The sequence below is a fragment of the Phascolarctos cinereus genome, unplaced genomic scaffold (genome assembly GCF_003287225.1).
Source record: "Phascolarctos cinereus isolate Bilbo 61053 unplaced genomic scaffold, phaCin_HiC Scaffold_3;HRSCAF=262, whole genome shotgun sequence".
NCBI classification, from domain to species: domain Eukaryota; kingdom Metazoa; phylum Chordata; class Mammalia; order Diprotodontia; family Phascolarctidae; genus Phascolarctos; species Phascolarctos cinereus.
The window spans coordinates 190,245,164-190,270,792 of NW_027555736.1; the positions used below are offsets into that span (position 1 = coordinate 190,245,164).

Sequence of the window (25,629 nt, forward strand, 5' to 3'; positions counted from 1 at the left end):
CCTTCTTTCAGCCAAAGACAAGGTTTATTAAAGTTCCATCAAATTAGCCAGACTCTTAAGGAATCTGAGCACCTGTGAGCTATTTGGCTAGATTGTGAAAAATCTGAGCAATGGCTAGAGTCTAAGAATCTGAGCACCACAATGGAGAGAAGATGGACCTTGTTCTATCCAGGGGTTTTCAGGTACAGCCTTTTGACTGAGTCCAAGTTTTACAGAACAGATCCTTTTATTAAGGGGATTTGTTCTGTGAAGTTTGGATTCAGTCAAAGGGCCACACTAGAGGATCTAAAGGGCCACATGTGACCTCAAGGCCACAGGTTCCCCACCCCTGTAATCTGTTCAGAATAATCTGTGTGTATTTTTTTCTAGATCTCTCTCTAGTTACTACCACCACTCCACCACCAATCTAAATAATCATTGGTTTATTGCTGGGACCTGAAAATTCACAGCTAAGTTTAGAAATTGAGAAAGTAGTTTTTAAGATATGATTGAAGTTTCACTCAATTCTCAGAGGCGCTATTGAATACACTATTGTTTTTCAAATGCAAAGAGACAATACTAAGAACAATACAAAATAATGGATTATCCATCTGGTGTCAAGGAAGCATCTGAATCTTAAATTTAGAAAGTAAATAACAAGAGAGTTAAGAAGCTGAGATGTAGCCAGAGGGAAAGATTAAAGGAGAGGTAATTCAGAGCTTCCCACCCCATATCTGACCTCTAAATGTTCTTTTCCTTATCCATATCTGGAAGATAATAATATTAGTGGGAAAGAAAGTTTGATGAACAAAAAGCAATTCTGAATAAAAGAAAAGGAGTAGATTGAACCTCTTAAAGTCAGCTTTTTAAGGAACATCAGACCATCAGATCAGGAGTTTAGAGGAATTGTTACCATTACACCTCTTATTTTCATCTTTTCCCATCTCTAGTCCTTCTTGATGATAGAATGCAGACTGCCATATTAGGTTGAGTTAGAGTTGCGGAACCTGTGGCCTTCTAGGTCCTCAAGTGCGGCCCCTTGACTGAATCCAAACTTCACAGAACAAATCTCCTTAATAAAAAGATTTGTTCTATAAAACTTGGACTCAGTCAGAAGGCTGCACCCAAGGACCTAGAAGGCCACATGTGGCCTTGAGGCCAAAGGTTCCTCACCTCTGGTTGAGACAGTGAAGAAGGGGAGGAAAATTAAAAATATAAGCCTTCATGAGATTGCAGAATGGAAATAAGAAAAGTTAATTCAATGAATGTAAGTGAAAGAAAGCAGCTGCATAACCAGATAACAATTTGGTCTATGGTCTGCTTTCAGAGTGCAAAGGTTATATAATTCATTGATAATAGTCAAGAGTTGACTCATGTTAATTAACCATAATGAAGCTCTTTCTTGTGTATTAGTATGGGTAGCCTTCTTCATATTGAGAAACATTAGTAAGGACAAGGGAAAGGGTACCACAAAAAATAACTAAACCATTGTGGCATATAAATTGAAGTCAATGTAAAACATGTATAGAGGCCTCAAAGTAATTTTGGACTCCTATCATGTCAGTATATAGACTTATAGACTTATGTAGGGGATATGGTAAGAAAAATATCTGTATCAAGTACTTGTTTTGCCTGCTTCAAGTGAAATGTTTGCCTATTATAAATTGCCTAGTTGATGCAGGTCACCATAGCTACCATAGCCACAGAGGGTCTGAGTGTGGCAGGAAATATCTTTGTGGGCATGGTAAGCCCACAAAATCTCTAGCAGCTTCAGAGTAATTGTTAAGAGCCCTACAGAACTCTACTTTAGATGGAAAAGAACCTTTCAAAACTTTTGTATTTAGAAATGTCCACATTAGCAGCAACTGTTTCCTGCTTATTTAAAGCCTTCTTGATTTGTGACTACCTTGTTCTGAAAACCTAGGTAGCAGAAAGAATATGTTTATTTCTATTAAACTATTTCATGAAGTAGCCAACAATCTACTTTAGTTTATAGTTGCCCATATCTAAGAGTCTGACATCCTTCTCTTGTTTGCAGACAGAGGCACTTTTACTGATCCAGCCTTACCTTGCAGATATGACAGTCTCTGAAATCCATACCTTGATGACTAGAGGTTTTGCCACAATTGCAGGCAGCATCATGGGAGCCTACATGTCTTTTGAGGTAAGAATTACTGTCTCAGCCTCCTATAAGCAAAAGCATTAGACTGAAATCCAGTGAAGAGCCACAAGTTCCCTAGGTAAGTTTCCCAGACTTGTGATGTTACTGTTTCCCTTCAGTGATCCTCTGTGATGGAGAATAAAATGTAGGCAAATGCCTTATGGTTGTTAGGATGTTAAAAGCTTTGACCCTTTTGGAAAGACCAAGGTGAGAAAATGAGAGCTTCAGAAGAACTTTCTGTTGATGTATTTCTGGAACTTAAGTACTCATTATCTCTCTTAACACCTGTTCCTAATAAAGTCCCAGGAACATTGTATGTTTCCTGTGATATGTTATCTAGGGGCAATGACAAGAAAATATTCCCTAAAGAGTGCCTAGTTTTGCCATAGTTTACTCTATTATATAACACAGGTCAACACCACAGGGAAATTAAATACTCCCTTTCCCACCTGCATCTCATTTCACTACATTTCTTCTACTGTTTGTAGGAGTAAGGGCGACATAGCTGTCTGCACTAAAAATTTTGGGGTGATCTTGGGCTTCTAGTGATGAGGTTGGGATCTGGACCCCATAAAAGAAGAACCCTGGACTTTCACACATGGCCAAATGTGTGGCATTGGCCTGGGGCTATAATCCTATCAACTGGCCTTTCATTATTGTCTACTCCCAATACTCTGTTCCTAGTCTTACCTTCCTGTGGTCCCACCCTTAATCCTGTCTAGACTTCATTCTCCCTTGGCCACTAAAGTGCTCAGATTCTTAAGAGTCTAGCCAAAAACTCAGATTCTTAAAATCTGGCCTTCTTGCATTAGCGATACAAATGCTTAGATTTCTTAAGAGTGTGCCCAATATGGAGGATCTTTAATAAACCTTGTGTCTGGCTGAAAGAAGGCTTGGGTCAAATTCTTTTGAGCAGGACCTGTGTTGTGATTTTGGGGTCCCCACAGCCCTAAACCTCTAAACCTCAACATTAGCATCCTCCTAGTCAAGACAAAGGTATACTTAGGAAGAAACCAAATACTTCTGGAGTGATGTGAAGAGATTCCACTTGATAACCGAGGTTTAGTTTGAAATCTAGGTGGTCAAATTTATTCCAGGGTCTCTTGTGTATTTCATTCAGCTCTAGGGAAAGCTCCAGGGATCCCTCTTAAGTCCAAATTCTTCCAGTGGACTTGGGTTTGACTTGCTAATGGGAGAAAGAGTGCTCTGATTATCTGGAACTGGCCTGGCCAGGGAATGCTCCTTTCCCCCATGGCAGCTGCAGGACAAAATTGTTCCCTTAGCTAGTTCTTCTCCCATGTCTTACCTTTGGAGTAGGTCTAGAGACCCTTGAAGCCAATGAAGTACCGAACTCCATTTTGTTTTTGGACCTCCATTTTGTTTTCCCTTCTTCACGGAAGTAGGAGTCCTGCCTGTAGGGCTGTCCACCAAAATAAGCCCGTGCCTGCCAAATGGGCCCGCCAAGAAGGAAGTCAATCCACACCCTGTTCCAGTCCATATACAGTCCTAAACCAAGGATTAACCAATGGCTGATTCTGGCTTCTGTAATTTCCTGCTTAAGCAACCCCTGACCATTTACTTTGTGGTTTCTGCCTTTATAAGCCCCAGCTCTACCCCTGATCGGGGCTGCTTGATCTGGGTGTGTACCCCTTGCAGCCGCGTGCTAATAAACCCACATTTCAAATGACGTCTGGGTCTCGCTTGCTGATTTCTCGGTACAACACCAGCCAGAAGTTTAGGTATGCAGATGCTGTATGTAGTTGCCTTTGTACCAGGGATACTAGAAAGAAATTTACCCTGCTTTGCATTTTTCCAGTGTTGTTAAGAGAATTCCCCAAGATGTTAACAAGAAGCATACATCTGGATAAAGATAAGCTAACTTGGTACATGGCATTTCTTAATTAGTTCTTTAATTACATTTAATTGCATCAGATGTAATCCTATTGAAATCACAATTGTGTGCTAAATTAACACTGGGAACATCTCTCCATTATCTATAAAGAAATCTAATTCTTGCTTGGGTAATTCCCATAGTAGATAAGACAATGCTGAGTTGATCTAGTAGAGGAAACATTCTCATGACACACTAGAAAAAAAAGGAAATCTAATGTTTGAGGGCAATATTGTATCCAGTGTTTCTCTTTTTTCTATGATACTTCTTAAACATAAACCCAATTTATTCAAGGACTTCTCCAACTTGGTTTGGGAAAGCAAAGTACACCTTCCCTCCTTCCTTTTGGAACTTTCTGGCATAGGAACCAAGCCCTGTTAAATGGTCTTTCAGATTGACTCCACCCACATCTTTGATTGCTGCCTCTGTAATGGCTGCACCTTGTGCTCCTGCCTTGTCCAAGTAGCTTTACCCAGAAGTGGAAGTCTCCAAGTTGAAGAAAGAGGAGGGGGTAATACTGTTACATGGCTGAGGCCAATAAGATGAAGAGAGTTAAAGAGGTTAGAAGTATACAGGCAAGTATGGGAAAGGAGTGGCAGTCATCTTAGTACAGAGAGTTGACAAAAGATGGTTACGGTCCCCATATAAGCAGTTGTTCCAGTACAATACTTGGGGAAGAAATGGTGACCTTCATATGAACTGCTCAAGAAGCAATTCTGTAGATACCACCTTTCTCTTCTTTACCTGATCTGACTTAACAGATTCTTGTTTGAAGTCATTTGCAAAAATTGCTTTCCTTTCCATAAGCGTTTTACGGGAATGCCACCTCGCCATTCTCTAAAATTTCCTGACTTTCCTATTTTTCTCTGAATTGTAAAAATGTGTTCATATCATTATCACTGTTCCATATTGTCCCACTGCTTCTTTCTGCCTCTTCTTCTCCATTCTGTTGTGCTTTCCATTTTGTACGTGCTCATTTGTCTCCTTTTACTTCTGCCTTTAAATGTTCTATGTGTTCCTCCATCCTTTCTGAACTAGCAACCTTCTACTTCCCATCCTTATAATTCTCAAGAAACCCATGTTATCTATCAAATGCTCTGGCTAATGTGCTTAGTCAGGAAAAGACACATGTCTTCAGGTATCTGGAGGGCTGTTATATAGAAGAAGGTGTAGGTTTGTTCTGGTTGGTCCTAGAGAACAGAACCAAGAGCAGCTGGCGGATGTAGCCAAGAGCAAGGTTCAGATCTAATAGAGGGACATACCAACGAGGAATGGTATGCCTCAAGAAACAGGAGTAAGTACCCTGTCACTGGATTGTACGTAATTGGACGTAATCCAAAGGTGGTTGGATAATCATTTGTCAGAGGTTGTCAAAGGTATTCTTGTTCAGGTATAGGTTGAGATAGATGGCTCTGGAAGCATTTTCCACTTCTGAGAATCTGATTTTGTGATTTCTTGGCTCCTCATCTCGGGCTGTCACTAAGCAAGAATTTCCTGTTTGTCCAAATCAGACTATGAATTGACAAGGTAGGGACAGATCTCTTTAGTCTCTAATGTTTAAAAAGAATTCAGTACAAATAATTCCTCATCCCAGCAGGGAGGCACAGAATTTTTTGGAAGCTGTTATCAATGGAGCAGTAATTTCAGTAGGACTTGTTGCTAACATTGCTGCCAAGTTGATTGCATTCCTGGCTCTATTAGCCTTTATCAACACAGCCCTCTCCTGACTAAGGCAGATGGTGATCATACAGGGACTCGGCTTCCAGGTCATATATTACATCATCATAAGGAATGACTAGTTTTTCTAGAAGTAGTCAGTTAGTTACAAGAGCAGTGCTTGTGCCCCAAGTCCTCGATTTTTGAATCAAGGGAGCCAGCCCCATGCCAGTATGAGTGGCTTTGGGGTAGAAGAGAAAACGCCATGTCCAGCCTTGAGGCTGTGATAAAATGGATTCTTACAGGACTTTGATGCTGAGACTACTAGTGCCCTACCCAGAGTCTGATGGCTAATCTTAAAGAAGGGAAGTTTTTTCAAGGGCCAATCTGGGAAGGACCAAACCCTGGTTATAGAGGAATTTATTACCATTTTCCTTTTTCTATTTATTTCCCTTTTTTATTTCTCAGGTCATCTGCTCATATGTTTTGCGACCCATAGCTTTTATAATGGGTGTGGACTGTAAGACTGTCCAATGGTGACAGAGATGTTGGGAAAAAAGTTCTTCCCGAATGAGTTGGTGACCTATAAGCAGCTATCTCAGTACAAGAACTCATGTTGGAGAAGATGTGGGAAAATTGCAACACTAATAGATTGTTGGTGGAGTTGTGAAATGATCCAGCCATTTTGGAGAGCAATTTGTTACTATGCCCAAAGGGCTATAAAAATGTGCATACCTTTTGACCCAGCAATAGCACTGCTAGGGCTATGTCCCAAAGAGATCATGGAAATGGGAAAAGGATCCACATGTACAAAAATATTTATAGCAGCTCTTTCTGTAGTGTCACAAGAATTGGAAATTGAGAGGATGCCCATCAGTTGGGGAATGGCTGAACGAGAGTGGTATATAAATGTAATGGAATACTATTGTGCTATAAGAAATGATGAACAGGCAGACTTCAGAAAAACCTGGGAAGACTTGTATGGTCTGATGCTGAGTGAAGTGAGCAGAACCAAAGAACATTGTACACAGTAACAGCCATGTTGTGCTATGACTAACTTTGACAGACTTAACTCTTCTTAGCAATGAAAGGACCTAAGACATCTCCAAAGGCATCATGATGGAAAGTGCTATCTATATCCAAAGAACTATGGAGTTAGAATGCAGATTGAAACATACTAGAAGAAAATTCTTCTGGCTATTTCTCTTTGATTTTTTCTCCAAATGAAAAAAAAAAGTGCAATGTTCACAGATACCTAAACAGGTAAACAAAAGAAACCTAGGGACTCCTCCCCTCTTCCACCACCGAAGAGAAGAGTACTTACTCTTGTGTCTTCCCATTCAGCTTGTGTCTGCCCAAGGTTTATTCATATTTAAAATGGAAAGGCTAGGAACACTAGCTTCTCCTATGTTTTTTTTCAGGTAAGGAGCAGAAATCATCACAATTTTTGCTCTTTGCAGATCTGCCAATCTGGGTTCTATTGAACTCCTCCTAAACATTCATAGGATCTTGAAGGAGATGGATGAAAGGGTTAAATGGAGATTTTGCTGCGGCATTTATCTATAGATAGTATGGATGCCATAGTGAAATATAATGGAGAAGGATGGAACAATAAAGCTGGAAGTATTGATAATCTTTTAGCTCAACCTATTATTGGTTAACTAGAAAAGTAGAATCTGAAGAGCTGGAAATCCCCTCCCACCTAATGAACAGATCACCTTGTGTCTTGTGGCATAAAGATAACTATAAGTCCTTAAAAGGTTAGGCTAGCACAGTAGTACAAGTTTTAACAGGGCCTACCAAGCTAAAAAGGATTTGAATATGGGGCTTAAAACTTGAAAGCAAGCCATTTTAAGGTTGCTCAAGTAATTTACATGACTAGCATTAGGTTATATACATTGTATTAAAATACTGGAAGAAGAACTCTTCTAAGCAGTGGTAGAAATAACATTTTATCCTTATAAATTTCCCAAATATTACTGAACAAGTTGCTATTACTGATGCCCAGAAATCAATAACTCCCTCAAATAAAGTTCACATCACAGATTCAGGAAGATGATATGGTTTGTTTTGAACACAATTTTTATTAGCATAAAAAATACATGTCTGGTCTCCAACATTAAAACCAGGTCATATGTAATTGCATATAGGTTCTTTTCCATTAATTACTGAATACTCTTATCTCTCAGCTATGCTTTAAAGAATCTGCACTTACGTAAACATCTTAACTTACCAAAGAAAGAAAACTTGCAGATGTAGTAGTGTATAGCTACTGAACACAAAAAGTTAGAGATGGGAAATTACAATTATATCTATTTCTGTAAGAACCTTAGAAATAACAGGAAATGTGGACAAAACATTTCATTTGAAATGAGGTAAGTCATATGAAAGTTTTTAGAAGCAAATAACACTAATGTTAAAATGTTGAGATGAGAATATTAACTAAATTCCTGGAGAATTCCCTTTGATGTTTGCATAGTTTAGCTTATCTTAAAAAATGGAAATAAAAAATTCACCCAAAATACTGTTAGAAAAAGAGGCAGTTATCTGGTACTTAAAATGTGACTAAAGTACTTTTCTTATTTTGAAAAAAGTGACGTATACAACACTACTTAACAGAGGGCTATCATTTCAAGCTGCCTTTTGGATAGAAAATTAAATATAACACTACTTAACAGAGAAAAAAAAAGAATGTTAAACCCAGGGCTATCATTTCAAGCCGCCTTATGGACAGAAAATTAAACAGAGGTAGATGGTTAAACATTAGTGGCCAAGTCATTCTAGCAGCTAACCTTTGCCTTGAAACACACTGTCAAATTCACACTTGAAGCCAAGGTGAATAGGACTTCAAGAGTAAAAACAAAGTGTTTCAAAAAGTCAGCCCAAAGACTTAGCAATTAGGTTTTTCCCCTTATATGGAAGAGAGTGAAAATAAACGAGGTTCAAGACTCTGGGGTTAAGGACATGATTGCTTAAAGCACTATATAGCTAGCTCATGCATTTGTTTTAGCAGTAGAATGAAGCTTATACCTAAGCTTACTAGGCTTATTTCAAGCCACCACCACTCATCTGGCCAGTTCTAGTCAAAGTAGGATTGCAGGGTGCCACGTCGACGAATATCACAGGTCCAACAATGGAAACCTCCTCCCAATGAATTGGCATTACGAATATTAACTTTGATTGTCAAAATACCTGCATGAAAACAAAGATACAAGATTTAAACAAGATACTGTATCTTACCAGATTTCCTCACAATTCTTGAAAATGAAGATTGTAAATTATAGAAATCCTGGTTTTTTAAGTCTACCAGTGATATATAGTGGCAGCTAGGTGGCAGTGGGTAGGAATGTAGATGGGAAATTAGGTTTTCTTCCTAACTCAGTCTAAAACAGACTAATATTCCAAGTAATACGAAGATAGTGATATCTCCTTTAAAAGACAGAAAGACAAAACAACCTTTGACTGGTAGACTTGGGACTGGCAGACTTGGGACTGGCTTACAAGTTAGCTGTTATGCTAATTATACATAATCATGTTATGATAATTCTGGAAGAGGTACCAGCTGGGTATCAGTAAAAGCTTCATGGAGGAGGAGGAGGCACTTGGAACTGAGCTTGAAGGAGGCTAAGGATTTTAAAATGCAGGGGTGAAAAGGGAATGTATTCCAGACAAAATTAACAGCCTGTCTACAAAGGTACCAAGAGGGGAGTTATATGTTGGGAGTTGTATGTAAGAGCTAGTAAGGAGTATAAGAGGTAAAAGTGACAACATGTGGCAGCCATTGGAGAGTAGACTCCCACTCAGAGTGACTGGGAGGGGAGTGGTACTCTCGATAAAAGCAGGAAGTTAGGAAGAGGGGTTGGTTATTCTGATCTGAACACATTGAGATTGAAGTGCTTACAGGACATCCAGATCAAAATGTCTAATAGGCAGGTGTCTGGGACTCAAGCTCAGGACATAGATCAAGGATGGATACATAAACCTGGAAGTAACCTTCATGGAAGTCATAAAGTGCAGAGAAGGGACAGAAGAGGGAACATGGCACAGCCTTGAGTATACTCACAGGAAAATACATATTTTAAGAGCCATATGAAGACCTGTGCCCTTCAAAAATCCCTTTCAAAACTATAATAATGATTATTAATAATATTTAAAATTACATTATTTTTCATTTACTTTTAAGTAGCTCACTTAAGTAGTACATTTAAGTAATTTAAATGTTTCCCCCATTTAAACATAACCGATCAATCCACAAGGCTACCTACAAAGTAGCTGTTCCCACATGAGCTATAAAGTTTTCATTGGTCCCTGAAGGGTTTAGAGAACTATTATATATGAACTTAAATAACTGGTTACTAAGGAAAGTTAGATATATTTGAAGACATGTACTTTAGGTTGAGATCATGAAGGGCGAAATACAATATCCTTCCACAAAATGTCCCTTGGTACCACTGTTAGAAATAAAATACTGCTCTGACCCAGAATGTTTTTTTTTAAGATCATTTTACAATCTTGTTAAAAACTCTTTCATATGTAATCTTTTGACATATTGAACATACCCAGTTTTTCAAACATTTTTTGAATTGGAACTTCATCGGCCTCTACCATAACACGTTTTTCATCCAACATCAAGACGTTCATGGAGAGCCATTTGGATGACATCCAGAGTGGGTGGTCTAAAAAGAAAACCAATAATTGTCTCAGTACCCATTCTTATTTCCACTTAAATGAGAGGTTCTTATTAAAAAAGCACAAGGATAGGGTGATAGTACTTTCATGCTAGTAGTAATTCCTTTCCCTAGGAGTCCTCTGAACTTTCTTCATAATCTTTTACACAAATATAAAAATGTATCGGTCTCTAATAATTACACATTTGTATTTCACAATACTATATTTTAAATTTCCCTCTACTTAGCCAATTTTTTTCCCTTTCACTTCCATGCTCTAAAGAAGAGAGTCCTGAACTACTTTTTTGGGGAAAATATTTTCCCAAATCTTAACTTTGTACTTCATATAAATAAGTTCAAAATCCAGGGTTAATCTCACAATAGAAAGGAATTCTTACCATCTGGGATGACTGGAGTTGGAGGAGTAACTATGGTCCATCCTGCTTTCTTGAAAAGTTCAATCTAAAAGAAAAATCCAAAAAGGTTTAATTTCTTGCTGTCAGCCCTTATCAATAATTCCATCTGAAATGTCATCAATATTTCTTATCTTTAACAGTTATTTTTCAAACATTCAGATTATGACTAATTTATGCTGGGTATGATACAATTTGTATGTTATAAGGCAGAATTTAATGCTTGATGATCTTTGGATTAGAAAGTTCAGAACAAAAATTGCTAATAAATTATAACCAAGGTAAGCAGAGATATTAAGAACACACAGCTGTCCTTGATGAGCTTAAAAAACCCTACATCAAAGAAATTCACAATAACTTTAGCGCTCCAAAATCTTTTTCATGGGAGTCCTGGCTTCTTTCTATACTGGTTCCTATTCTCATTCCACTACTGATCATATTTTTGTGTTTGTTTGGTCCATGTTTACTAAATATTCTTGCCAGATTCCTTTCTTCCAGGGTTGGAGCCATCAACTTCCAGATGACTGCTCAGGCTGTATACCAACCTGAGGATTCTGCCCCGCTGAACCTGGCATCAGCCGGGGTTTTTGAAGTTTGACCCCTCAAACAGGACCCAGAGAGGCAGGGACAGCTCTACGCCCCTTGCCAGCAGGAAGCAGTTTCAGAAGTCCAGACCTTCGCCCCTTTCCCCAAAAGAATTTGGGTCAGATTTGTTTGAGGGGGGAATGATGGGGTGTTGCCCAAGCCGAGGTCTTTGCCCCTTGCCCCAAAGGGAATCTGGCTCCCCTTCTGTCTACAGGCCCCAGCCCCTCATCCCCCTTTGAAAGCTTTAGCCTACCTTTTAATCTCATTCAGATACCTTTCAGTTCCTTTATTATCTATTCCCATTGTCTATTCAATCTCTTAGACATTCCAGTCTCTGGGAATTCTCACCCAGACCCTTTTCCCAGACCCTTCCCTAGTCACTTTAGTGTATAAGATTTACCCCGGCCCTCATTCGGGGCAGAGAATCTCACACTCAAAAGGCTGAGAACCTCTCACGCCCACTCGTCCTTACAGGCGTCACCTGGCCCTTAGTGTTTTATCACTAATAAACTTTTCCTCTGGCTGAAGGACAAAAAACCCCCTACATCAGAAGAACATTTGGTAAAAAAGACCCGGGGTTTTAGGGCACTGTAAGCTCAGTGAGCTTGAACTTTGTGTTGGAGCAGCCAAGAAGGAGGATTTCCACGACCAGGCAGTTGATACTCCCACTGCACTGTACCCTGGTCAGACTGCATTTGGAGTATTGCTGTTAGTTCTGGGCGCTACGTTTTAGGAAGGACACTAAGTTGTAGACTGTCCAGAGAAGGAGAATCAGAATGGTGAAGGAATGAAGGTCAGATGAAGAAAGAGGTTATTTAGCATGGAAAAAGATGACTTGCTATTTCCAGTGTCATTCTTACCTGATGACAGGGCCGGTCAGGGTTGGAAAGCACAAGACCAGGTCCAATGATATTGAAGGTGGCATCAATATGCATTGGATTGGGATCTTTAAAGGAGACAATATGCACCCTATAGTCTGGAGCAAGATGCCTACGCATCCACTCAATGCCCAGATAATTAGTTACCTGAAAACAAGAAAATTATAAAGACATGCCATTAGAAGTAGACTAATAATTTATACTAAAATACAAAACATACAAGAAAGCATGGCATTTTAGATACAGCTTTTCTCTACCTGGCTTCTCTGTGCAAAAATATCTCTTCCAGCTCGAATGAAGTCAGCAGCATCAAAACATGGCTCATATTCAGTAGTCACAAATTTTCCCTGAGCAGCCAATTTGTGTCTGTCTTCTACAGAGCAGATTGGATAATCCTAACAGGAAAAACACAACACCAAAATCAATACACTGGTTTTAAGGAAGAAAAAAAAGGCAACTAATGCAACTGAGAATACCAGTTTAAACTTGAACTCAAATTGAGAATCAAATAGCATGATGTATGCTGTTTAAGAAATACTGTGCTAATTATTTCTGAAATTTAAGTGAAAGCATGTGAAAAGTGTGGAAAATTTGTGTCCGTGTGAATTTAGGTATTGAATTAGGGTAGTAAACAATTTCTGATATTCAGTAACTCTAGAGCACATTCCCCCAAGCCATACATTGATTTACATAGTTAGCTACAATCTTGGAAATGACCAGAACAAAGTCATTCCATACTTTTCACAAAAGGAATTCGCTATTCGTCCATGGACTAAAGCTAACACTGTATAGAATGAGTTTTCTGGGTCCCCTATACTAGGTTTGAAATTCTCTCCAACAATGCAAATCATAACTTTTCTTCTCCTCAGCAAAAGGTCTTTGAAAGTTAGTGTGAGCTAGCTCAGCCGCCATTCAGTCTAACCCATATCTGAAAAGGAATCCCTACCATGGCACACTCAAACAAGTGTACTCCTAACTCAACTAGTCTCTGCTTGGAGACCTCCCATGACAGGGAAGCGACCATCTTACACAGTAGTCTATTCTACTTTCGGATAACTCTTAATTGTTAGGGAAAAAATCCCGACATTAAGCCTAAATTTGTCCTTTTTCCAACTTCCAGCCAGTGCTCCTTGTTTTACTCTCTGGAGTCATAGAACAAGACTAATCAGTCCTTTCCACATGACAAATCTTCTCTATGCTAAATGAACTAGAGTTCATTCATTTGACCTTTTTATGACATGGACTTAGGTCTTTTCCTCTGATGACTTTCCAGTTTATTAACATCTTTATTCAACTGTGGTTACCAGAACAAATCACAAAACTCCAAATGTGGTCTGATTATAGCTGTACAGTAAGAATATTCCTTATTCTCAAGCTATGCCTCTCTAAATGAAGTCCAAGACCAAATGAGTGTTTTTGGTTGCCATGTCATGTTGCTGATTCATCTTAAGATCATAGTCCATGATTATCCCCCCCACACACCAACTTTGAGCTTTTACTGATAATGACTCTATCTCATATTTGTAAAACTGATTTTCTGAACCTAAGTATGACTTTACATTTTAAATTTTTTTTAACTGCTAAAAGTAAAACATTCTTAAAATTTAGAATATCTCTCTGATGGGCTCTGTAGAAAAAGGTACGCTAACTAACTTTGAAACAGGAAAGTACCTGGTCATAAAGCTCATTAGCCATTGTGGGCTTAGGGGCCGTTGTCCACTTAGCCCCACGATGGAAATAATCTTTGATAATTGATCTGTACGCTCGATACTCAAAGAAGCGTGCACGCCATGCCATGGGAGCTTCAATGATTTCATTTCCAACTACAATCAGAATGTCTCTGGGCATTGCACCATATAAACCTGAAAAGGTCAAAAAGTCTTAATCATAATAGCAAATTTTCAGAAACAGATTATTCAGGTCAAGGGTGGACTCCGCTATTTATAAGCTATTACAATCATGTCAGGGCAAGTCACTGTAGATAATACCTTTTTTTTCTTTTTTTGGCTAGGCAATGGGGTTAGGTGACTTGCCCAGGGTCACACAGCTACTAAGTGTTATGTGTCTGAGGCCGGATTTGAGCTCAGGTCCTCCAGACTCCAGGGTCGGTGCTCTATCCATTGTGCCACCTAGCGGCCCCGATAACACCTATTTCAAAGGACTGTTGAAAGGAAAACACTTTGGTAAATATGACTATACGATGAAGGGAAATGAACTTGATCAATAGTTTATACTGACAAGCATTAAATATTAATAAAACCAATACCTGCTTAGCACCTGTATCACGCTGGGCAATCACTGTCCCTCTCTGGGCCTTAGTTTCTTCATCTCTAACATTGGATTGGACTGGATGATCCCTAAGGTTTGTTCCAGCCTTAAATCCTATGTTCCCATAAAAAGACCTATCTATAAGACTAGAGCTCCCTCCAGGTCTCACTGGATATTGCCGTTTGTCATTATAAAACCATTTATTTCTTTGTATCATATCTTTTGTGATACAGAAAGGTAAGCTTCTTCAGGTAATTGTGTGAAAGCTACAAATCAGCTTGATCTAATTTTCAGTGAGAATATTTAACTCAAGCACAAGAATGTAGCAGTGATATTAGCCAAGGAGGAAACTAATTTCTGAAGGAAGCCTTCCTGAATAAGCTCTTTTATCTATTTTTTTCCTAATTTTTCTTTCTCAAATCATTAACTAGATAAAACAGAAGACTAGCTCAGCAAACATCTTTGCTTCTGTGACTTGTTAATTGTTAGACAAGTCAGTACTAATAACTTAAGGGCCACTGTTCTAAGGAAAGGAAAACTGAATAAATTCCATTAAAAACAATGAAAAATGATTAATGGTATTCACCTGTTCACACATGAGCTAAAGAAATGTATGAAATTAAATATTTGAAGGGAGAAGTTTGTCAATGATTACAAATAAACTCTGCTCTTCGGGTTCAATGGAAATACAATCACACATCTTCAGAATACCTAGGGTTCTACTATGGCTACATCTGTTTCCATAGTTCCTAGACCAAAAATGGACATGCTCTTCATGCCTTGCTTTTCTACAGGTTAAAATGAAAGCTGTAGTTCTTAGAGAACCCATCTACTGTGCTTTATAGTATAAAGGATTTTTCCTCCATCAATCCTTTGAAGTATGTGGTGCCAATATTATTCCCATTTTATAGATAAAAGAGACTGAGGCTCAAAGAAGTGAAAGGGTCATAAAGTGAGTAAGTAGTTGAACCAGGACTCTTTTTTATCATTCGTCCTCTAAATCCAGTTCCATCACACCACAATTGAAGAATTTAGGAAATATTTTGCTTTTCTCCATGAACCATCTTCAAATTGGGATGGCTTTAAAAATATGGTACTAATAGATCACTTACAAGTTTCCAGCATTTCACTGCTGGAAATTATTTTTTAATTAGTATACAATTTGCAGAGTTCACTAGAGTAGGAAGGAATTTCTCTAAGGGCATCCATCACTGCCTTCCCTCTGGCCAGAACTTCATGAGCTAAGTTAACTACAGAATACCACTCACCTGTAGACTCAAAATCTGGTGTTTTGTACTTGAAAGACCAATCAATGGGATCAGGCCTCTTAACAGTCACTCCTTCCATTTTCAAAATATTGCACATTTCTTCAATTTCAGCAACAGCCTTTTTCAGATGCTCCTTGGGAAAATACTGGCCTCCATGCTGCTGGTAAAATGGCCAATACTTTTCGTATGTGTTGGCCTAGAAGAAAAAGAAAGCAGAAAGAAGAAAATTAGAATTCATGATAGATTAGAGGGCAATGTGTAACTTCATGTAACAGAATTTAACTGTGACAGCTTTCCTGGTCTAATGTTTTCCTTCTTGAGATATTATTTATACCCTAACATCCATAGCACGGTCTTAAGTAAAACCTAGCATACGCTCAGCCAGTTTCCACAGTGTTTCATAGGCACAAGCTTAAACGTTTATGAGTCTTGGAGAAATCTAAAAAGAGACAGTGAACCAACAAGAACATAAACAGTGCTATACCAAGCCATTCAGCTCAGTGTTCTGCTATCAAAGGATGTTTGATAGTATTGTAACACTCTCTAAAGGTAAAATTGTTTCCCTAACTAACAGGTCAGTGGAGAATCTATTGGGGGGGGGGGGGTTGGGTTAGGTTAGGGCACATGGGAAGGGATGAATATGCCTAGTGTCCCTCTGTGTTGTCACCAGGTAAAGAATGTTTGATTTGGAGCAAGAGGACCTGAAGTCAAGGACTACTTTGGACAAGTGACTTAACCTCTAAGGTTCATACTAGCTTTAAAAATGGGAATATTCATTTATAATTATCAACAAGTGTCAACAAGCATCTTCTGGTTCTGATTTCATCATTTTGATGAACATTCATACCCTTCATGCACATCTGGTCTATTACTTCATATTGTATATACCCACAAAGGCTGTGGAGGACTGTGTGTCTTTCCACACTTTCCATCTCCCCAGGACGTAGTAAGGTGTTCTGCAAAAAGGAGGATCTTAATACCTGTTCAACTCAATTCATGATTCTACAGACATATTGAAGGGTGCAGTTTTTTCTCTTATATGGCAACTGTAGAACACATCTACTTACCTTTCTTTGTGTATCTTCCAGCTGTAGTAAGGTTCACTGAGCAGAAATGCACAGTATTCCAGATGTAGGCAAATTGTGGTTTTGCCATCAGAACATATCAAACCCTCTAGCCTGGCATTTAGAAGCCCTCCACTATTTTGGCTCTAACCTACCTTTCTTGCCTTATTTCATTTTACTCCCCCCTCACACATGCTCCATTCCTGGCATAGTTCCTGTTCCCCAAACAAGAGCATTTCATTTCCCACTCCTTACTCTCACCCCATTGTTGGAACTGTACTGTACCCCTTACTCACCTTCATCTTCCTTCAAAGCACAGGTCAAGGATGACTTTGTATGAGGTCTTTCCTGATACCCCAGCAGTTAATGCTCCCTTCCTCTAGAAGCTACTTCCTATTACTTTGTATGTACTCATCTGTTTATATGATCTATCCCCCTAGTAGAATGTAAGCTCCTTGAGAGCAAGGACTATTTAATTGTTTACAATGTCTTGCAAATAGGAACTGCTTAAAAAAAAAACTTGTTGAAAGGAACTGACTTTAAAGACTCCTGCCAATTCCTTTTCCTTGCCTTTCCTCCTCTACTCAAAACATGTTGCTTTCCTGGCTTATACTTCCCATTTTCACTGACTAATTTTATGAACTATAAAAAAATTCAAATAGTTTATTGCTTAAAATCAATAATTCTGCAACTACCGAAAATCGTCAGAAATTCTAAACTGAAATTGGGATTAAATTGAGAGTAATTTCTAGACCGGGCCTTAAGAACTTCCACTACTGAAATCCCATTTTGATCTCAAAATTTAAGAACATCTATTTTAACCAAGAGGTCAGAGGACCTGAGTTCTGCCTGTCACTACTTGTATGACCTGGGGCAGGTCACCTAACTTTTCTCTAGGCCTTAATTAAACTAGCTGACCTCTAAGGCACTTTCCAGCTGGGATGTCTGTGATCCTAACTTCTGCAGCTATGAGAGGGAATCTAGATGAGGTCAGATGGGAAGATGTTTGAAAATGATCTTCATCAGGCAGTACGGCCCAGTACCTATCCTCTTTCAATACTTATGCCCTAAAACTCAGTGGTTATTTGACTTCATCTTGAGGATTAAGCAAACCATAGAGACCATTGCTGCCGAACAATCTCTATGAAGGCAAAATAATGAGAACAAAAGTGATTAGGCTCACAGTTACTCCATCCAAAACCTGACCATGTTCACTAGGGTGTACGTAGTGAGTTTATTCCAGCCTCTTCCACCAAGTAGGAAACTCTTGCCATGGCAGCTAACAAAAAGGATAATAAATTACTCTTTATAGTCCTTTCAAACATGCTGGTGCTACAGCACCCATTCACTTCTTCCTTCTTTTCATGCCAAGCACATCTCTTGCAGGCCACAGCCAAAGGACAAGCAGGCTTTTAGACATCAGCCAGGCCTACAGTAGAATGGGCTGCTGACTGCCATGCTCAACTATAAGTCACTGTCTCAAGAAGTATTTTGCATGGTTTTCTGTGCAGGGTGAAATTTTCCTGGGTAGATAATGAAGCAAACCGCTCAGGAAGAGAGAAGTGTTTGAACAAGTATGAGGGTTACTTGGGAGAGCTGTAGTTGAAAAATCAGTTGGACAAGGTCCAGGTGCTCATGATATAATATTTTTTCCAAGGGTGAGGTAGAAACTATTTGCACTTGGTTCATGAACTGGCTCAATTACTTAATCATTTACTCAGTGTCTGTGGGATAAAGAGCACCATTTTACATGCTCAGCACACAGTACAGTGAGAACAGAAAAGCTGTCCGTGTTACTGAGCTCTCAGATGTTCTGGAGTACTAAGTTCTGCATTGATAGCCAAGTAATGGTAAAAGAGCTGTTTGCTGTCCCTGGAAATTTAAGGAACTTCAGCAGATGCTGCTCCTTATTTACCCAGCTGGAAACTAAGCTAATTTTAACCTTAGGACTTTAAATACCCTTTTGTATTTACACACACACACACACACACACATACACACACACACACATACACCTCCCCCCATCTCTCTCTCTCTCACTTTCCTTCATCCAGGCAGTGTGGTGCAGTGGAAAGAGTGCTGATTCTAAAATCAAAGAGCTAGATTCAAATTCTTCGTGAACACTGAGCTAGGCATTTAACCTCATTAGGCCTCAGTTTCCAACTGTAAAGTAAGGGGAATGGACTGGAGGTGGTCTCACAGGTCCTTTCCAGCTTGATCTATGATCTTATTAATAAGTAGCCATCATTTACAGAAAAAAAAATCATTGATAATAGTGTGCATATTGTGTTATGTATATCTCCTGCCATCTTGTCTCTGATTCCCTTGGCACTTACAATCTATACCATGCAATACCTTATAATATACTGTCTTATATTCTCTACTATACAATGTAACATTTCATGGCTAAGCAGTTTAATTCAATTCTTCCTTCTTTATCTGCTCTGCTAGTGAGCTACCACCCTCATCTGCAAGATGGCTCACTGAAGTTAGGAATCAAGGCTGCCTTTTTAAAACCCATCCTTGATCTCATTAGCACTTGTATTCATAATAACGATCTCAGCAATGTAATGTGTTAGCCAATAGCATCTTACTATTAAGAGTTTAAAAAAACAAGATTTGAGTTATAAAAATGCACTCAATGCTTAAAATCTTTAAAAATTACTTTCACTTGTTAACTCCTTTTGCTCTCATAGTCTCTTAAGGTAGGTAATGAGATGTCTTCATTTTATAGGTGTAGAAAGCAAGATCAGGAACTACGAAGTAACTTGCCCAAGGACACATAGCTAATTAATTAGTTAAAGAACTAAGACTAGACAGCCAATAAATACTTGATAATTGGCCAGCTCAAGTCTCCTGACCTCCAGCCCAGTATGCTTTCCACCAGACCATGAAAATCCAAAGTGAAATGTCTAAGGTTATAGAGCAAATCAAAACAAGAGATTGTAATAAAGTCTAAGTAGTCTTATTCCAAATGAGATCACATGGCATGTGACTAACTAAGATCAGCATTTTCAAAGATGGTAAAAAATAAAACATGTCTGAGTTTGATTTTCTCTGGGTTTTATCTAACAGAAATGATCCAGGAGATAGAGTAGCTTTCCTATGATGGAAGCAACAATTAAGGTCTCCAAAATCAAATAAGGGCACTAGAGAATTCATTTACAGATTTTATTCATCTGGAAACGTCAGGATCGGAGGGCATTGGTGTTGAAAGAAATTACTTGTTCAGAAGGAACAGAAAGCTTGCCCTGACCACCTCATCTACCAGGGATCATTTAATACCTTGTATTCTAAAGGCCCTACAAATCTAACTGAGTAGTAAATACTGATGAGGACGGGCCCTGGACCCAAAAAAGAGAAAACCCTAGACTTTCCCACAGGGCCAAATCTCTGGCCACCTGAGGCTATCTATAATCCCTCCCATCAACTGGCCTTCCATTGTGGCTACACCCAATCTCCCAATTCTGTTACCCTTAACCTAGCCTCCCCCACCCTTCACTTCCCTCAGCCTTAATCCTAACTAGGCTCCATTCTCCCTTGGTCCAAGTCTATTACCTCACAATCCCTGCAAATTACTTGGCCACTCCTAGATCTCTCCCAGGCTTTCTATATAGAAGGTCCATCTTGTCTCCATTACAGTGCTCAGATTCTCATAATCTAGCCACTGTTAGGAGCTCACAGATGCTCAGATTCCTTAAGAGTCTGGCCAATGTGGTGATCTTGAATAAACCTTGTCTTTGGCTGAAAGAAGGCTTGGGTTGAATTCTTCGCAGCAGGCCCTGCGTGTTGTGATCTTGGGGTCCCAGCACCCCTAAACCTCAAGTACATCAACCAGGCCAGGCTCTCATGCCTCTGTCCTGTCTTCCCACATAGACAACAAAGGCTACAAGGACACAGCAGGCCCTGTGCTTGCTCCTTTAGCCATAGCCAAAAAACAAAACATAAGAAAGCTAAGAAAATGTCATAGCTTTGACCCAGGGATGCCAGTCACTCCACGTTTAAGCACCTCACACATGCTTAAGCTTAATAAAGGCATGTTAATTGAATAAGAGATCTATGCTAGACTAATAGTTTCACATTAAGCTGGGAATACAAGAGTCCCTGTCCTCAAGGAGTTTACAATCCAGTGCTTCTGAGCATATTCCCCAGGAGGTAAAAGACAAGAAAGAAGAGTCCAAAGTATTCCAAAATAGTCATAACAGCACTTTTTGCAGTAAGGAACCAAAATTAAGTGGGTATGCATGGCTATGGGAATGGCTACACCAGCCATATTATATGAATGTAATGAAGTATTTCATAGAAAGCAATAATTAATCTAATTCAGAGACACAATCCAATGCAATAAACAGGTGCAGAAGAACATTCTTGGTGACTGCAACAATGTGAATTCAAATATCATTTAAGAAGTTCTAGGATCACAGAGCTAGGGCTAAAAAGGACCTCAAAAGGCCATCTGGTCCAACTCCTCATTTACAGATCTGAGGAAAAGTGAGACCCAGAAGCTAAGGGACTGACTTAAGGCCACCTAAGTAATAAGCAGCTGGTCTGCTTCTGCCCCCACAGCCAGGGCTTTTCCCACCACAGAGGTTCCTCATCCCTGCCACAAGTGGGCAGCCTTCTAAACCTGGGGCAATGTAGGGTAGAGCTGATGTCAGGTCTGAGTGTGACCAGAGAAAGAACAGAGACTTGCCCACCTCCTTGCCCTTGGCTCACATTCCCTCTAAGGTAATAGAAAAATTAGTAATGAACCCAGAAAATAAACACTCTTCTTGGCAGAGAGGCAGGAAATGATAGGAGAACATTGCATGGCCTGTCACATATGGCCTGTGTTTGAGTTGTTGTCTGCTTAATTGTTTTGACTTGCTAAAAAGAACTGAATTTCAATGGGGATATGAATATCCATAAAAACCAAGACATCAAGACAACTTTAAGAAAAGCACCAAGAGACAGCAAGGTTCTGGGCTTAGCAGGCAGGAGACATGGGTTCAAATTCCAGCTCTGGCAATTAATCTAGTAAGTTTCGGTTTCTCTATATGTAAAAACAAGGAGGTTGGATCAAAAAAGATCTTCTAGTTCTATATCCTATGTTGTTATGATACCATGCCCTACTTGAAAATAGAAAAACGTTCTCCTTGTTCTGATATGGACTGACACACACTCTTTCTCTGAGGTTTACATACAGGTCCTTTCACGTGTAAGCTTCTAGAAGGCAGAGATTGTTCCCTTTTGAGGCTGTATCCCCAGCATGGAGCATAGTATCTAGCCCAGAGCCAGTACTTAATAAAGGCATGTTAACTGAATAAGACATCTATGCTAGACTAATAGCCCCAATAATAGTACAATAACAGTTGTACTTTCTATTTACAGAAAAACAAACTCATGCAGTTTGGAAATTGCAATTAAGGAAAAAACAGTTACAGAAACACTTGTCAAAGAATAGAATGGCCTGCCTAAGATAATAGGGTTACCCCTCACTGGGGACCTTCAAGCAAAAGTTGGTGGCCCATTTGTTGGGTAGGGGTTGGAGAAGATGGCCTCTGAGCCTTTTCCATTCTGAGATTCTATGGATATCTTCAGGACAGAAGTACAGTGTGGCTGGGGGTAATCAGTTTACTTTCTCTCTCATCCTATATCATGAGTCTACATGTTCACTTCTCCCAGAAGACTACAAGTTTCCATTCAATCCTCCTGGTACCTCTCCTCTCACACATCCAGATTTAATAGTCACATGTGAACAAAAACTTAATTTTTAAAGCACAGGTAAAATCCTACAAAGGACTGCCTTATCTTACTATAAAAATCTAGTTTTTGTTTATAGGCCATTTTCTTCAATGCAACTGCAAATCGCAATCCTGCTTTATCTAGGTAGGTATTCTTTGAGCATTACCAAAGTACAAAAAAAAAAATGACCCCCAAATCAATGTAGTGATAAGACTCTTCACACTTTGCTGGGCTGTTCCTCAGATAACAGACCTACAGACTCTATGGCTAGACCACACTCAAGGCCTTTCTGGCTTGGTAGGACCTGACAGAACCCATGCTCCACTGGAAGCCTCTAGGAAAACCACCTCTCTCACACCAAGATGAAGAAGCAAGAATTAAGACTACAGTGGAAAAAATGTGATAACCCTAATAATTAAGTGAATTTTCTAGCAACCTTGGAATTTTGCTCATATAATATTGTCTAAAGTTTGTTGAGCTCAAGTGTTGACAAGAGGGGGGTGGGAATTAGATGGGGTGAAGGGAGAAAAAGAGGAAGGGAAGGAAGAGGGGGGGAAGAAAGGGAAGGAAAAGACAAATAGGGCAGCTGGGAAAAACTGCATGCATGGACTTAACAATGGACTTAGATTCAGGAAGACATGGATTCAAATCCTGCCTGAGACAATTGCTAGCTGTGTAACCTTAGTCACTTAACCTCTATCTGCTTCCTTTTACGTAAAATGAGAGAAGCTTCTATGATCATAACTGAAATGATTCTCATACATTTTTCTTATCTTCTAACTTACCCACCAAATGAGAGCTGAAGAAGATATTTCAAAGGACATTAGATGACCTCTAGCTTAACACCTTCATATTATAGATCCAAGAGCACAAAAGGTTAAGCAACCTGCCTAAGGCCATTTAAGCAGAGAGTGGCAGATCCATGCCTAAAACCCAGGATTGTGACCAGCAGGCAGTCCACCATCCTGAGCTCTAAGACAAACAAAAAGATAGCTTTAGAAGAAAGTACTGCCCTCCATCTTCACTTCAATATGGTAACTCAGCAGTTTTTGCACTGAAAAGCTGCAAAACTTTTGCTAGACTGATGTTGAGAACTCTAGATTTCTTCCCAAGAAAAATCTGTTTACCTGATTTTGTGATTTTATATTTGAGGCAGCATCTACGCTGCAAAATGTACAACTTAAATTGCATACAGGAAATGCTGGGACAAGACACCTATAACCAACACACAAAACATTTGGCACATGCACACACTTACGTACACACTTGGAGAGCACAGGTCTTACCTTAACTTCCACAGTGAATGGTGGAACACAGGCATTTTCAGCTCTGCCTACAATCACCTCCTCAAGTGGGTCCCATTCATTATAGGAAGAGACAGGGCAGTCCTTAGGAACAGGATCTGTGGCCTTGTCATCAGCAGCAAAGGAGCTTCTGGAGGCTGCTGCAGCCTGGGTGCTCTGGAAAGTTCGCTGCACCCATCCTGTAAAAACTCTTCCGAGCTTCAAAGAGGAAAGAGTATTATACATGTTATATACAAACTATATGCATCTCTGCTCTATTCTGTGTTGGGGGGAGGAGTAGTGGGGAAGGACAGGAGAGGGGGGCTTCAAGCATAATATATCCCAAAAAACATTTATTATTATTATTCCTCAGAATGACCGATTTGCACAGGCCACCTACTTCCTGTATGGAGGCCTGCCCTTCCCCACACCTCCACATCTTCCCTTGAAATCACCCTCTTCAAGACCTAGCTTAGCTGCCGCCTGCCCCCCGCATTCCCATTCTCCCTTCTCAAGGGGATTCCTAGTCAACTCTCCCAATCTTCGGTTTAACCTCTCCTGTCCACTTCGCGCAGCTCTGTCTTCAAACTAAACCGAAGCCTCCTTGAAGGCAGGGCCTTTGTCGATTTTCAATATTCTATTGCCGCGGTCTTAGTACAGCACTACAAACTTAGTGAATGTTTTTTAATGTTTGCTGGTGCCTTGAATGTCAGTGGCAAAACCTATCTATCCTATGCTCTCTTCACCAGGCTCTGCCCTTCTTGGCCTTTAATAGCGGAGTTTATCGACGATAGGGTTCTTCTGCAAAACAAACTGTGGTGACAGCATTTCAAAAGGGCATTCTCTTCCATGAGATCCAACCTACCTACCTATTCCTCATTTCTGAAAGTTGGTGTCCCTGCCCCCAACGTCCCAACGCACTGCTTCATTTTGGGACAGCCCAGAGTTTAGAATTTAGAAGAATTAAGATTAAGTCAGGACACTTAATGACGAGGGGAAAAGGGGGGAGGGAGGAGGAAATCAAGAATTAAAGATTAAGGAGCCTCAGCGTGGCCAGGAGAAAGAGCCCTGGGTCCAGGCCCGGCACTGGCAGGCTGCACGGGCCGCCGCGGGGCTCTGGGAGCAGAAGGTCGGGAGGCCCGCCGCCGGAGGGAGGAGGGGCGGCTGCTCCTGCCAGCTGCGGGGCGCGGTCTGAGCTTCTCCTGTTGCAAGAGGGAGCCACCATGAGCCCGGCCTCGCGCTTTCTCTCCCCCTCTCAGAACTCCCATTTTGCAATCCCAGTACCGAGTCTCCCGACGCTCCGCTCCCCTCCCAGACCCCCGCATCGGCCCCGCCCCGCCCACCTCTCCCAGGCCAGCCGTGGTCAGGCGGGCACGCAGGAGGACGCGGAGCGCATCCCGCTGTCTCCGGTCCCGTCCCATACCACCCATCCCGGGCCTCGGGGGCACCCGTATGGGACCCCGTCCAGCCGGGGTAGTCGAGGCAACGTCACAGTGCCTCCGAGGGTGCTCCGCGAGGCGCAGGGCGGAGGGGAGCGGCGGGGAGTACGCACCCGAGATCCCATGTAATGCACCGCCTCGGCCCCCCGGCTCCCGCCGCGCAGGCACCGAACCCGCAGCATCTCCCCGAGGACGGCCGGTCCGCGATCGTAATGGTCTCCGCCTGGCCGGCGCAAACGGCTGGCTACCACCCGCAGGGCAAGCAGGCGACACACCTCGAACTCGCGCCCCGCTCCAGGGGAGCCTTATATGGCCAGTTCCCCACCTCGCGTCCACCCACCCCCCGGGCGCTG

At 40.6% G+C, this 25,629-nt stretch overlaps 1 protein-coding gene and 1 pseudogene across 1 annotated transcript; one reads left to right on the forward strand and one right to left on the reverse strand.

The window, feature by feature from the left end:
• Nucleotides 1–1,648: 1,648 nt before the first annotated feature.
• On the forward strand, nt 1,649–7,182 carry LOC110223648 (sodium/nucleoside cotransporter 1-like; annotated as a pseudogene).
• A 569-nt stretch (nt 7,183–7,751) lies between these two features.
• Nucleotides 7,752–25,594, reverse strand: GATM (glycine amidinotransferase). The gene is made up of 9 exons (XM_021009354.2): nt 25,390–25,594; nt 23,841–24,056; nt 15,767–15,962; nt 13,902–14,092; nt 12,488–12,625; nt 12,213–12,377; nt 10,753–10,816; nt 10,247–10,363; nt 7,752–8,879 (listed from the first exon to the last, which is right to left on the reverse strand). Exons 1-9 carry the CDS (start codon nt 25,456–25,458, stop codon nt 8,767–8,769), a joined length of 1,269 nt encoding a protein of 422 aa, XP_020865013.1. The 5' UTR covers nt 25,459–25,594; the 3' UTR covers nt 7,752–8,766.
• Between the last annotated feature and the right edge of the window lie 35 nt (nt 25,595–25,629).

Excerpts from the sequence above, each read along its gene's own strand:
- GATM (XM_021009354.2), bottom strand. The coding sequence starts at position 25,458 with ATGCTGCGGGTTCGGTGCCTGCGCGGCGGGAGCCGGGGGGCCGAGGCG. Across the intron at positions 24,057-25,389 it reads TGCATTACATGGGATCTCGG|CTCGGAAGAGTTTTTACAGG; the intron begins GTGCGTACTCCC and ends TCCTCTTTGAAG. Across the intron at positions 12,378-12,487 it reads TTTTTGCACAGAGAAGCCAG|GTAACTAATTATCTGGGCAT; the intron begins GTAGAGAAAAGC and ends TCTTGTTTTCAG.